General features: G+C 36.0%; 1 protein-coding gene across 3 annotated transcripts in view; it reads right to left on the bottom strand.

The window, feature by feature from the left end:
• Nucleotides 1-15,198, bottom strand: part of Pdzrn4 (PDZ domain containing ring finger 4) — a 367,112-nt gene that overhangs the window by 51,720 nt on the left and 300,194 nt on the right. For all 3 annotated transcript variants that reach the window (XM_015493232.2, XM_048802552.1, XM_048802553.1), the window contains one exon: nucleotides 13,871-13,973. In XM_015493232.2, coding sequence (XP_015348718.1) covers nucleotides 13,871-13,973 — 103 coding nt within the window. The remainder of the gene's footprint in view (nucleotides 1-13,870; nucleotides 13,974-15,198) is intronic.

The following is a 15,198-nucleotide window of genomic DNA, read 5'->3' as shown; positions in this document are numbered from 1 at the left end:
CTGTGCACAAGTGTTTTTCCTTTTCTTCCGGCTTTCAGAGAGGCTTTCTTTGGACCACCCTGTCTGTAGTCACCCCACACTGGCACTGCACACTATTTTGTTCCTAACATTTATCTTCCTCTGAGATTTTCTTACTTTAAACGATATCATTATTGTCTTCCTTCCATTTTGAATACAAGCTCCAGGACAGCAGTTGTATTGAGTTGTTGACCCTGGATTCTCAGTGTCTGGGACAGTCATTAATATGAACTAGGTACACAAGAAGTGGAGTCTGATTTGAGATTACTCATGGCAGATCATAAACATACCAATATCCTTTAGGAAGAATGATAAAATTTGAAATTTAGTTTGTTTGGGATAAAAATTTTGAAGGGTTGTTTCACAAATTAATGGATAAATTATTTATAAAGACTAGTAAATGAGGATTTACCGAAGGAAATTTATTTCGTATAGTTGGAAGTTGGAATACGAGCAAAGTAATTTGGGTATTAGAAAACATCTTAGAATATTTTTATTTGATGGATCTAATAGCAATCAGATATTGATCACCTTGAATTATTATGTCAAGGAAGGCGACTCTTTGTTGCTATGCTATGCATATAGTCAGAACCATTAAAGAAAGTGGCAGGAAATGGTCCTAAAAGCAATTTATCTAGATTTGAGAGAATTCCTTGAAAGAAAATTTGACCTAATCTGCTTTTGGAAGATATAAAAAATAAAACCTGCACATGAATGTCTACTCTGGTTTTGATAAGGTTAATGCATGTCCCTGTGAGAGAGAGATTTTCTAGCTGGATATTCACATGTGAATCATTCTATGTCTATGAATTTGTTTAACCATCCTACACTAGGTTTTACTGCATGAGATTGCATTAGTCAAAAAAATAATTTTTAAATAGATAAATCCCAAAGCATCTCATTTGGAAAACTTAGACTTTCCAATGAACCATAGGCAATAGAAACTCTGCCGGTCATCTGAGTTACTGGAAGGAGAGAAACAGGTGTGGAGTCCCTTTCGCTTTTATTTTGAAAAAAAGAGGTTTTATTCATTTCTGTGCATTTCAGACATAAACAGATTAAATCCTTCCTAACTTAAAAACACTTAGTGGTGTCTCTCCTTAGGGATTCAGTTTTCTTTTCAATTTCTCAACTAAATTATTCACAGGATCTTAAAGCATATTTACAACTTTTGCTGAAAAGGATTCACAACTGTGTTTATTTGGCACATATCCACGTACAAGTCAAAGGAAGGAAAAATTCTTTAAGGATTATGAACTTCCTGGCTTTAAAAAGACTCAACAGCTGTCAGTGGATCCTCTAGTTACTCATAAACATCCCCTTGGAAACCTACTATCCTTCCAAGGGCTATTTTGGAATTTTAGACCTCTTTTGTAAGATAAATCACAGGTACTCATACTTGGTACGATGTAATAGTTTTAGTTTGTTCATAAAAGGAAGGTGAAATATTATATACTTTTGACCATTAACCCCCTAGAGAAGACTACATATTTAGTTACACATGCCTTGAAGTTGGAATAAGGAAATATCAACAATCAGAATTTATTACTTTTAAAATTATGAAACCTCTTTTTTCTTTCTTTTTTTTTTGTAGCAGAAAAAAATTATTGCTCTATAGGTGAATCTTTAACTTCCATGGGCTCCCGATTCCTCTGTCAAGAATCACACATGTGTTTCTATATTCTTTAGTCTTCTTATGGCTCTTATTTCACCATATCAAAATTCTCTTTAATTGTCTTCTACCCAAACACCATTTAATTTTTCTGCCTCCAAATGTGTTAATCCATCTTTATTTAAAAGTATGCCATAATTACTAATAGTCCTTTATATTTGAAAGGAAAGCTCCATTCATCTTATATTTCTCCCTTTAAAAGTACATGCTTTTTTTTTTTTTCTTTCTTTCTTTTAAATAGCAAGTTCCTCTTTGGTTACTGTTTTCTATAGAATCATCCACTTCCTACTGGGCTGAATCTGTGACTTTAAAAAAATCTGGTCTTCCCAGGAGAGTGAAAAGAGCAAATGGTTTCAATGTGTTTTATAGAACAAAGAAAAAAAAAAGCTGCAGATTTAACTTCCAATTTTTTTTTCAGTGAAAAACAAATAGAAATATGAAAAGGGAACATTTTTAAGAGGTGAGAACAATGAAATGAAAGCACAGACAAAAGGGTATTTGAGAGAGTGGTTAATTATAACTTTGGCTGGTGAGCAAATTTTGCTATAGAGCTCCAATTTACTTTTAGGTTTGAGTTCCAAAATAGGGACTTCTGTAATAAATGGCATCAACACCAAAGATTTACATATATTGCCTTAAATGTGCTGTGCACATAACAACATCTGGTCATTTAAAATCTGATGACCCACGTAATGGCCTTATCTCCATTCAATCAAAGCCATCATCCACTTGGTGCCATTCATCTTCACATTCTCCTAATCTATTCCATTTATGATGACCACAGGCATAGATTATTTGTTGTTGTATTTCAAAATATTACTGTCTAATGCCTCATCTGTAAGCATCATCATTACTGTTGACATCTTTCTCTGGTTTTAAAGTGAGCCTAAAGATTTATTTGTTTCATCACTACGTTCGAAACACCCTACTAGCAATAAAGATGCAGAGTCATGGGCTTTCTGAGTGTGCGTGCATGCATGTATCATATTTTTTGGCATATTTACTGGAACAATGAATAATAATTTCAAATTTCAGCTAGAAAAATATGAACATATTTTCTCTCATACTTAATTTGAATAAAAAACTTTTTTGAAAAACAAATGAGAACATGCTCATGAATTTCTGGTCTAACCCCCTTTATAGATTTGACCTTTGATTTGTTAGCCTGCAGGTATATTTAAGATTTAATCATCACTTCAATCATTCTATCACATGCTTGGTACTTAGAAGATAGGGAAAGATCCTCCATGTTGCATAAAGTTGGAGACTTTGAAGGGAACTTGAAGTGAGAACAAACAATAATCTGTCAATAAGGCAAATAGAGGAGGGTGCAGAGGCCAGAGACCAAGACCCAGTGCTTCCGTAAGTGACAACTGTAATGTTTGTCAAATATTTAATAGTTCAAACTTATTTTTGCCTTTGTGTCATATTTTTACCTCCATTGTATGGGTAGTGGGCTCTAGAGATGGGATAACAGAGCAGAGGGAGAGAAAATGGGATTGAGGCAAATAGAAAAGAAAACCAAAAGAAATCAAGGCAAGACTTTCTTGGGGGAAATAGTAAGCAGTTTGTGTAGCAGGAGCACGATATCCTAAAGTGCGTTGATTAGTGGTAGGTGAGTACAGGAAGGTAGATGAGAAAAGCTTTGGGTGTTCTGTAGCTCATATTGCATTCTAAAGGCCTGAGTTTTCCAGACTCAAATGTCAGGGGATCCACAAAGTCACAGCTTAAACACAATGCATCTCCTTAAAGTATCAATTTGTGGATAAGGGAATAAAATTGAGTTACTGGTAAAATATCTAAATTCTTCTAAAACTACAGTGTGTCTACTAAGGGGTAAAATGCAAATTTCACATCACTTTAAAAAATGAAACACAAAACCTATATAGAACTGTGCTTCAGGCTGTACACGCAGACTCCGTGGGCTACAACTTCATGTTCCTCATTATTCCTCTATGAAGAGAGCACTGAGCAGCAATGCCAGAAGCAAAGGAGAATCCTGGAAGAGTTTTCATCAGAAGAGTGACATGATCACATGGGTAGGAGACAATGGTGCAGAGACTGTGAGGTTACTGCTCAGAAGGGATGAGGAGTGGGGGTGGCCTGTAGAGACTCCACAGGCTGAATTGAGATGATTGGAGGTGCGGCGCAGAAAGGAATTAAGACTACTTTGAGCTTCCTGGCCTGTGCCACCTTACCCAGAAAGCAAGTCTTACTTTAAGGACTGTAGGTGATCTTTAAAGTACACAACTGAGAGACTAGCAACTGGCCATAGTGTCTCATGATTGTGCAGATGATGCGATATTAAAGAAGAGAGAAGTGAGGGCAGATTTGGGGAAGAAGCATGCTTAATTTGGGAGACTATCCCTGATTTCATTTAAAACATCTTAACACACTGAAATTTTGCCTCATGTTTTTTACCAACCATATGCCGTGGAACTATAATTGAACATTCATCTGATACGAAAGCAGATGTGCCTTAAATATTAACTATAACATTAAAGTCCACTTACTACATTGATGGGACTATATTATTTCCATAAACTGGATATTTAATCCAAGTGCTTTTTAAATTTTAAGGTTTTTTTAAAATGACTTAATTTACATATAAAATTGTACATATTTACAGGGTACTATGTGATATTTCAATTCATGTATATTTTATGTAATGTTCACATCAAACTAAGTATATATCTGTCTCCTCATGCATCATTTTTTTTGTGGTAAAAACATTCAAAATCCTCTCATCTATCTTTTTTGAAAGACACAGTACATTAGCATTATCTATAGTCACCCTCCACATTTTAGTCAGCTTTTTTGCCACTGTGACCAAAAGACCTGACAAGAACAATATTAAAGGAGCAAAAGTTTATTTGGCACTCATGGTTTCAGAGGTCTCAGTCCATAGATAGCTGACTCTATTGCCCTGGGCCCAAAGCGAGGCAGAACATCATGGCAGGAGGGTGTGGAGGAGGAAAGCAGCTCAGAACCTGGACTCGTGTGCAACACCAGTTCTCCTATGTTCCTATAGCTTGGTACCCACTGACCAACCTTTCCCCCATTCTCTTTCCCTTTTAAAATTTGTAAAAATATTACACGGTAATAAAGGAGGTGACCACTGAATACTAGTAAAACTACTCTCTTTTTTTTTTTTTTGGTACTGGGGATTGAACTCAGGCTCACTTGATCACTGAGCTACATCCTAACCCCACTTTTTTATTTGTTTTATTTAGAGACAGGGTCTCCCTGAGTTGCTTAGTGCCTCGCCATTGTTGAGTCTGGCTTTGAACTCGCAATCCTCCTATCTTTGCCTCCGGAGCTGCTGGAATTACAGGTGTGCACCAACATGCCTGGCTTCGACAGAACTCTTTTGGAAAACAATTTGTTAACACTCATTTATCTGAACTGTTAACAACCATTTATATGCTCTAATACAACAGTTTTACTTCTAGAAAGCTTTTATTATAAGGGTATTTCTGAAATGTGGATGGAGATTCATACATATACCTAAAAAAATGCAAACACCACCTAAAATGTTAAACTTGTAGTTCTATAAACACAGTACACGTAAAACAGGAACATTCGCACAAAATGCTGTGGTTAGGTGGTAAAATTGCAGGTGATAATATTTTAAAATCTTATTTTAGACCTCAAATACATAGTCTGGGCTTACCATAATCTTTGGCTCATGATACATCATCTGTGCTGGATCTCTTTTGTTCATATTAAACTGTATTATATGTTATATTTGATTATTTAATGCATAGTAAATGCAATATATCAAACACATAGCCAAGAATCAGGACATTACAAATAGCTCATGTCCTTAAAAGAGGAGATAGAGAAGAACTGTCATCCCAATAAAGAATATATCACCTTTGTGGATTCCAATATTTATTTTAGAGACAATATAGTATAATGGGGGAAGATCTACCATATCAGTTTTCTTCTCTGTATTTTTCTAATTTAAAAATAATTGTATATTCAAATAAAATGATTTGTTTTCTAATTGCTATAGATTGCATCCACCATATCAAATTAGCAAATATATATCATTTAACTTACCCTGAATATTAAAGTTAAAGTCAGAGGTAATATGAAGAGATGTGCTACTTGCTACCAATTGGTATAATCTGGTATGAGACAGATCAATATGTGCCCATGTACGTGAGTGTGTTCTCCCTGTAAAAATCTACAATATGCTTGATAGGTTTGAAATGTTAAAATATGTGTAATTTTTTTAAGGATTTGTCCATGACTTTGTCTCACTTTGCTAATATGAGTTACATTGGAGAAATGGATGCTGACAGGCCACTGCAGAAGCAACACTAGTTAGTTGCCTCTGTGGAGCTCACATGCCATGATGCTGAGCTTGGAGGGATTAAGGATGGAATTAGAACTGGGACCACACTCTTTGCTCGTTTCTTTTCACTAGATTATATTGCCCCTGAAAGAAACACAGGAATCCTTATATGCAATTTGTTTTATATTAGAAAAGACAGCTCCCTGTCTCTATCCCTATGAAAACAGTTCTTTGAAAGCAGAATAGAAAGAAGTCAGTAGAAAACTATGATTTGATATGTAAATACTCACCTTACATACAACCTTTCACAAACACCTTCAAATAATTAAGGAAATCCTCTGAATGTGTATCATGAGCATCTTTAAACAAAAACTGAATGTCAGCACTTTGGTAAAATTTATGTATGTAGTGTAAGGAATCTTCATGGTATATCTGGATTCCTAGTCCCATGGGCCCATGATTGCTTTGTCTAATAACTAAACTTGGAAGGTTCAATGTGCTTTTCTTGAAAGAAGGTTTAATGTTATCATAATCTGTGAGGCAAAGATAGATTTGCTTCATACTTGTTTTATAAAATTACATGACCAAATTAATAGGAATACTAGCTTTTCTTTCAGTAAAAAATCTGAAAGAATTTTAATAATTTCAAAGACTGTCCTCAATTTTGTGGCATTTTCTTTCTAGTCACTCTTCATGGAAAAGACTCTCACAATTTAGGGAAATAATTCAATTATAAACATGGGTATTCAAATTGAATTCGGACTCATTGCTACCTTGAATATTACCAGTGATCACAACTGATCAGTTTAGGTTAATAGTTGAGAAGTATAAAAATTAAGATAGCCATGGGATGTATTTTACTGCTAGTATATGTTTGAATATGAAATAAGATACTGTTCAAAATTACAGTGAAACATTAGCTATGAGCCAGGAATATTTAGGGCAAATTGGGATGTACAGATATCCTAACAGTATCAAACCCTGGTTATTTCTCAAGTACATAAATTAGTATGTCTCTTTACCAGGTTTCACCAGCTTATAAGTTTGGGGTGAAACATATACATCTTTCTAGTTAAAATAATAATAACAATAATAATAATAATAACAACAAAAAATCCTCAATTTTCTTTCTATATAGTCTGGGGTGAATATATGCTTAAATCTGTTTATTCTAGTTATTAGATTAATTGAATTATGGGAAACAAAGACTGCCTACTTGATTTCAAGTTGTTATTCTTCATCAGCCTTCTCCCTTTTTCTGAATTTAATACTTTGAAATTGTTTTCAGTACCCTAATAAAACAAGAGCAGTTGGGCAATAATTTATTCATTCATCATGGCAATGCTGCTGAAGACCCCCTGTGAGCCAGGGCATATGCCAGACTCTCCTGGTGATGTAAAAATAATTAGAGGTGGTCACAGCTATTAAGAAAGATGACAATCTATTAAGAAGGAAAAAGAAAAGGTAAATATATAAATGGCTATCACTCAGGGCATAATCTAAAAATCAGGAACTACTTAGAATGTGGTATAGGAGTTCAGTGGTAGGAAAGATGGCATTATAAGTTTTGGAGGACATTGTGGAACAATTTTGAGGGAGTGATGTTTGGATCCATTTTTGATTGATGGTAGAGATTGTCAAAGGGGGCTCCAAGAGCAGAAGAAGCCCATAAGTAAAGGCATAAAAGGAGGAAAGCACACAGTTTGCTCTCTGTGTTGCAGAACTGTAGATTCAGACCTTAAGTTGTGTACTGGTAGGGTGGGGACAGAGTGCAAAGAACATACAGGCAGAGGAATTTTGAGCTAATACAAGCCACTGAGTCATACAAAATGATGAACCAGATAATGACCTAATGAGAAGTGTACTGGGGAAGGTTTTTTGATCTTGTTTGGTTTTGGTTTTGGTTTGGCATTGGTTTAGAAGATGACTATAGAGACTAGGAACTGGCCACAGGAGACCAAAAACCTACCTAGAAGTAGAGCGATGTTCAGGACAAAGGAGAGACAGTGGGGAATGGGAAGGAGAAATGTGTCACAGAGATCCTGGCAATCAATACAAGCTCCAATATATGATGACTCATATCATGGTTCAGTCTCCATGATGAGGAATAAAAGCTGATCTAAATGAGAAAATGGTGGTGCCATTAACAGGCACCCCAAGGAACCAGCTCCAACTGACAAAACACCTCCTTATCCTCAGTGTTCAAGTAATAAAAATATCTTCACCTCCATCTAGATTTGTTTCAATTCAGAAAATCCTCCCCAAAGAATGACACTTAAGGTGATTTTTAATGGATGGTTTTGTTACCCTGGTAAGTAGTATAACATTGTTTTAGATATTTCATTAATAATTGTAAAATTATTTCCCTACAAGTGGGAAAAAAGAAACTGGTGAAATGCAAAGTATTCAGTGAACTAAAAAAATTGTGGCTCTCATACCCTTTTGCACTTTATGCACTATTATCTCTTTTCTCTACTGTGGCCTACAATGTGTAGATAATGCATAGTCTCTCGATCAATTATGTTTCATATCCAAACCTGTTCCTTTCATGGCTGATTTTAAGCTCTTTCATAAGGTGACCTCTCTGAGTGTCAGAAGTCATCAGTCAAAATTGACTAGCTGCAAAGGCCCTCAGCTCCCTGTTTTAGTGTTTCACACATATGCTGAATGACCCCTTGGTGAGGATATTACAAAGGAGGTACCAGGGTGGATTAGAGAGCATGCCAAATTTATACCAGGTATGAGATTTTATGATTTCCTACAATGAAGGTTATTAAAGACCAATTTTTATGGAGATCATTAACTTTCTAGTTCATTATTTATTTCTCCCCATCTTTTACCCCTTTCCTTAGAAGTATTTAACTGAAACAAATAGTAGTACTAGTATTAAAGCCCCTGACTCAAAGAACAGATACCTGTTGGGAAAGGGAGAGGGCATTTGCTGTGACTGATGGTGGCCCCAGATTTTTTTTCCAATTCCCTTATATTAAAAAGAGGAAAGGGACTGAGCTGCTCAGAAGTTGTTTCATACAGAGAGCTGTGGTGATTCTCATTTATTCCTTTATCAAGAAACTAAATCCATCATCTATTTCACCCACAAGAAACAAATATATGATAGAATGATAAAGAATGCAGGTCAATCTTCTGTTTCTAGAGACAAAAACAACAACAACAAAAAACCCTGTAGCTTCACACATGCACACAGAAGAGATTTTTCTCTATGTTAACTTCATAAATCATGAAGTTCAAAATAATGTGGCTGGAATCTAGTTAAAACTTCATCCACTTTTTGTGTACACCTGCTTATATGTATACGTGCAATTCCAATCTTCTTGGTCCATAATTCTCTTAAATTATGTAGGAGAGATTATATACTTAAATTCTCACAAATATTTTGCACGCATTTGTAAGGATCCAGTGCCCGGAAGTACATTTTGCAAAATGACACTTCTCAGCATAGCACAAGGGTTTACTTATTTTCTGCATGAGGATTGCCAAGAGGAAGCTAATTAATATGCTAAATGCTCACTTCTATTTATGAAACTGGCGCAAGTGTTTGGCTTTCATTTAACATGTACATGAAATTCTGACATATACTTGCCCTCTCCTTTCTACACTTAACACTGGTTCAAAATACTCTCAAAATACCTTTTGTTTCTATTTTTATGACAGTAGACACATAAAGGGTACTTAATTCAGGCTCTTGGAGATGTTACTTCAGCCTGATTTCAAGGGATAAAGCATATCTAAGTAATGAAAATTTAGAGGCCCAGAATGTTGCTTCAATTATTAGCTTGTCTTGGTAAACATGATGGTTTTTACTATTAAAATTGGACACTTATTGGCTTCTCACTTCTCCATCAGCACTGATTTCTGAGAGTTCGTGGCAAATGCTGCAGAAAATTCAGCTTCTTCCCTTTTTTCAGGCAGTGGCAAACACATCTTTATTAGGAGTTGGATGAAAGAGCTCTATATTTCTCAGAGCCTTTCCCTTTAAATTATTTCTGGTAGAGGTTGGATTTGAGGTCTGCCTCTGACTTGCTAAGGGCTATTTATGATTTATTTCAACCTTTAGCTGGCTCTAGGGGGGAAAAAATGAACAAAGTTGAAAATAAAGAACAGGAGAATCTAATTCCCAGTGGTACCCCAGTGGCAGGGAGCCTCCTGACTCTTAGGATGGGTGCATTGTTTAAATTTTGATACTTTTATTTTTTCCCTCTCAAAAATAAAATTAAAATCATTCATCATTTTTAATTAGAGAACAAGTGCCATCATTTTTTAAAGAAAACAAATTTCAAGCTGTGAGTCTTTTAATGTAGACTGGTCCTCTGAGACTTTTCTGAAGCACTTGGTGGAGAAATTTTAAACCCAGTCAAATATTTTTCTTAGGAAAAGTGGTGATAGGTCATGGTGAGATATGTGTGTCATTAAAATTTCATTGAGGTCCCTAACACACCAGAGTCACTATAACATTGACACATGGACTATAATATCACCAAAGAAGCATTTGCTGTCCATCACAGCTCTGAAGAGAGCTGTTACAGTCTATCAATGTAATAATCTGCATGTTAAAAAGTCCCTAAATATGTATTTACAAGATAGTCAGATTTGCTTTGGTCTGCTGGGTCAATAATCCATGTGCTAAAAGTCCCTAAATATGTATTCACAAGATAGACAGATCAGCTTTGGTTCACTAAGTCAGTGATAAGTAGGTGTTTAAAAAGGCGCCTATGTAGTTGCATAGTTTGCATTTTAGCAGGTTCAGAAATGCGATTGTTAAAGAGCATGTTTATTATGGTAGTTCCAGGGGATGCCAGAAGCTATCTTTCACTCTGCTCTAGGATACTTTGCTCTATGATGTATTTTTTTAAAGTCAGACCAAAAATAAATAAATAAATAAATGAAATAAAAAAAACCATCGTAGCACACACAAACTGTATTAAAATTATGAGGCAAGAAACGGAAACACAGAAATTTAGGCACAGCAATTGGGGCCAGGGTAGATATGCTGTCTTTCCAAATTGTGTCTTACCCTATCTACCACCACTATCCAGGTCCGAGGCTCTTCTTCCTCTCATCTGACTGCCTGGCTTTACTTCTGTCAAGCTCATCCCAGTAGCCAGAGCAGCACTCCATAGAGCCAGAATATGGCCCTGATCTGCTCTAGCCACCATCCATCTCCTAGCAAAAGCCAAAGGCTCCCAAAGTAGACCCTTTCTCACAGATGCACCTGTTCCTATTCTGGTCCTCTCTGTGCTGCTGGAGCACCCTACCTCTTTGCTGATCTCTGAGCTCACCATCATTTCCTGCTGTAGGCTTTTATACTATACCTTCCCTCTTTCTGAAAGCTCCTTCCACATGGCTCCATCTATTACTTTCCTCATGTCTCTCCTGATAGAAGACTTTCCCCACCACTGTGTGTAAGACAGAAACCTCCTGTCCTGCTACCAAACCTCCCCTTTCTGATACCCATGCTTGTTGATCTCCATTAGCAATTGTCATTATCTAAAATAATACTTCTTTATTTACTTATTCATTGTCCATTCTCCTTCCTCTAGAAGTTTAGCTACACTAGGGCAGGAACTGCATAAATCTATTCTTTGATAGGTTCCTGGTACCTTTTAAGTGCTCGTTCAATACTTATGATACAAATGAATAAAAGCAGATGAAAAAAATTAGTCTTTTTTATTTCCTTAATTTCTAGGATGATGTTTATTCATGTTTAGGTGAAGGAAGAATACAAATCTCTGCTTGACCACCACAATTCAGTTTCTTGTAATGTTCTTTAAGTGGCACAAATCTGGTATTCCCTGAAGATGCTCATCCACTCTACCCCCAGAGCTGCAGGGTTATGGTAGAGCTCCCAGAGGAGCTGGTCCCAAAAATGCTCCATCAGTCTGCTTCTTTGTGTAATAGTGATGTGCCAAACATAAGGACAGGATCAGCATTTTGTGATCAGCCCAATTAAAGTAGTATCCTTAACAGACTCTGGTGATGATAGTGGACTGACGAGATTTTATAATCTGTCACAATTGTGTGGGATAGCAAGTGTCACTCTATGGGTGTGTCATTAACTATAACAAACTGAAGAGGACTGGGTAGGTTCCTCATTCTCTTACATTTGGTGAATTGTCCCGGGGGCATCCTCCCTGTCTCTACCCACTCCTTTAACTTGCCTGGTGTTCTCATAATGCATCCTTTCTCATGATTGAAGACTGTCATAGCAAATCCTTCCTTATTTAAATTTCACAGGAACATTCATTATTTCAATCACTTAGAAAGGTGCCTTTGGCAACAAGAATCACAGCTGACAGCAAATTAATGACTATAATGCTGTGATTAGTTGAATTACAGGCTACAGTGAGCCTGTCTGAGCACTCATCACTGGCATCTTCCTAATGGGAGACTCTACTTAGGATTGATAGTGGTCACAAAGGAGGATGTGGTTCAGCTACAATAAGCTTCATAGAGTTGAAGAAAATCTGTCTGCATTGTGCTTCTATGACATGCTGATTAACTAAATGCATTTTTCTTGTTAACCTTCTTATCTTAAAGAAGTCTTTCTCCTATGCCCTCCCCTAAAACAGGAACATATTCTGAAGGAACTTCAAGGCACAAACTCAATGAAAAGTTTACGTTATCTTGATAATTCCAGGCCCAAACCCAAAGTTTTCATTAATTGAAGTAAAAAGAGTTTACTCTTGAATTATTTTAATTTCATAATTAATTTTGCATGCATGTAGACAAAACTTAATGGATACTTCAATGCATGCCAGTACTTGAGGACATTTATAAAATAAAAATTTTCAACCTAATGATGATGAGAGAAAAAAATTAACATCATCAATGACAACAAAACCACATACTCAGATGTTAGGTGTCACTGCACATCCTGCCAAATCTGGCTGTAAAGAAATGATGATTTCTGTAACTGCTAGCAATGGCTTTTGCAGGGGGAAGATTTCAAATAAACGTGTATTTGCTTTAGGCGAGCTTCACTGAATTGGCCTTATTTGATTTCAGGTTCTCCTAAGAGAAAAGATTTCAGGATTTCCTGGTTGTAAAATGGAAAAGAACACTTTGCTGAACTTGTATGACATCATCTGAAGCATCCAAAGGGCAGATAATCTTGGGTTCTCTGCCTATTTACCAAAGCTTCTTTACCTCCTCAATCTATTTTATTTCCAAATGTCAGAGTAGTCTGAAACCTTTCAAAGATTTATAGACTGCAGAAGCAGAGGAAATATTAGGATAAATCCTTTAACTTTTGTGAAAGCTCTGAAAATAATTAGGACCTTTTGAAGTGTTACGTGTTTCAGTACAGGCTCTCTACCACTATAACATGAGAAGGCCAAACAATTTAACAACAAAGGGCAGCAGGCCATTTCTACATCTAAAATACTTATGAAAATGCTGTTTCAAGTACTTACCTAAGTCACAAATAAAGAGAATATGGAATGTGTGAAAGATGATGTAACTAATATAATAAAATTTACTTTATTGATTAAAATCAGAACACTCGCGAATGAATTAAAAATAGTAATCACAATTTTGGCTTTAAATATAATTATCTTTCCAAACTCTACTTAGAAATCTGCTTATATTACAGAAAGAAGAAAAAATATAGCTGCTATAAAATTGCATATAAAAGGCAACAAAATACAGACAAGTTATTTTCAAACTTATACTATAAAAATATTTTCCCGTGTACTTAAAATGGAAACAAATAGCTAAAACAAATACTGTTCAAAAGATCCTACCCTAGATATATAATAGGCAAGATATTTCTTACAGTAATACATTAGTTTCTTTATTATGCAAAACCCTTCAGCCGTAACTTCATGAAGAAATGTGAAGTGGTCTGAAAATGATCTCACCTCATATTCAAAGTCCTCTGTTCTGTCTGCATCAGCAGGCAAGCTGGAAAGATACTCGTTGTCCTCATAAAATTCATGGTCCATCGGATGAAGAGAATGGCAGCTATGGGGAATGCAACAATATGGTAGAAATGGATCAAAAGGGTTGTTTTCAAGATTAAAACTGGTTTTAGATTTCACTTTAGTTTTCTCTGCTTTGGAATAAGAACTGTAGCTATCTAAGAGAGCCAACCCTTCAAACAGACTACAGCTCAGAAAAAGCAATTGCTTTTCTCTCTCATCTCCATGAAGTCCATCGATTTGCTATTTCTAAGAGAACACTAACAGAAGGGCCCAGGTTGCAGTGGCATTCTGTGAAGGGACCGATGAAAAATCTTCCAGGGTGCATGATGCTTCAAGTGATATTTTGACCTGACTCCGTTCTATTGAGTGTTACCTGTTCACATGGGTGTGTGGCATTTGACACTGCAATCTATCCAAAAGGATATATTTTGGAGCAAAGCACTACCAGTTTCAAAATATACAGCCCCAAACAGTTTTTTTGAAAGCCATTTTCAAAAGCTCATATTTTTCAGACTATAGAATATACTCCATTACCCTCATTCCTTAAGACATCCCTCCTCCCTTGCCCTCATAGCCCATATTTTTCTGTCTTTGATAAAGGGCACATGCTCAAATAGTAAAGAGTACTCATTGGTCTTAACTCACTGGAAGCTCCTATAAGCCACAGTTTTCAAAATCCTTTTGTAACATTTCCAGTGACAGAGAAAATAGATTAGGTAAAGCAAATGTGGGAACCTGGGCATTACTTTTTTGTGTATCCTTCAAGTTTGGGAAATATTTAAAATAATTTATAGAGGTGATATTTGAGTTACTATATGTTCTGATATAGATACTATACATTTCACTAAATGAAAGTTAAGCATACTTTACTAGGAAGGGGTATAAAGCCATCTCTAGTTCTAAAAGTCATTGAAAAATTGTTGTCATATTGAAACACTGGTTGCAGGTATGACCTCTAAATCTTTTCATTGTGGACATTTTTGAAAAACTGGGTTAGTAATATAAATTAGTTCCCTTTTTGCTGGCTGAAAGGTGAGAGAGATGCATCCTGATACCTTCCTAGGGTTACTATAAATACTCTATCACCATCTTTTTACTATCTCTGTGGCTATTGGTTCCATATAAGGTTAAGCAAAAAATAGCAAAAGCATCACTATGCAGCATTCTGCACCAAGTCTGCTGGTCTGCCAGGTAGAACCTCCTTGCTTGGATCTAGACTGACTCTGAAAAGTCTCATAGAGCTGGGAGAAGGTCAGAGCTCACTG

The sequence above is a fragment of the Marmota marmota genome, unplaced genomic scaffold (genome assembly GCF_001458135.2).
Source record: "Marmota marmota marmota unplaced genomic scaffold, marMar, whole genome shotgun sequence".
Lineage (NCBI taxonomy): Eukaryota > Metazoa > Chordata > Mammalia > Rodentia > Sciuridae > Marmota > Marmota marmota.
The sequence above is the reverse complement of the archived record's forward strand: the minus strand, read 5'-3'. Positions and strand labels throughout refer to the sequence as shown.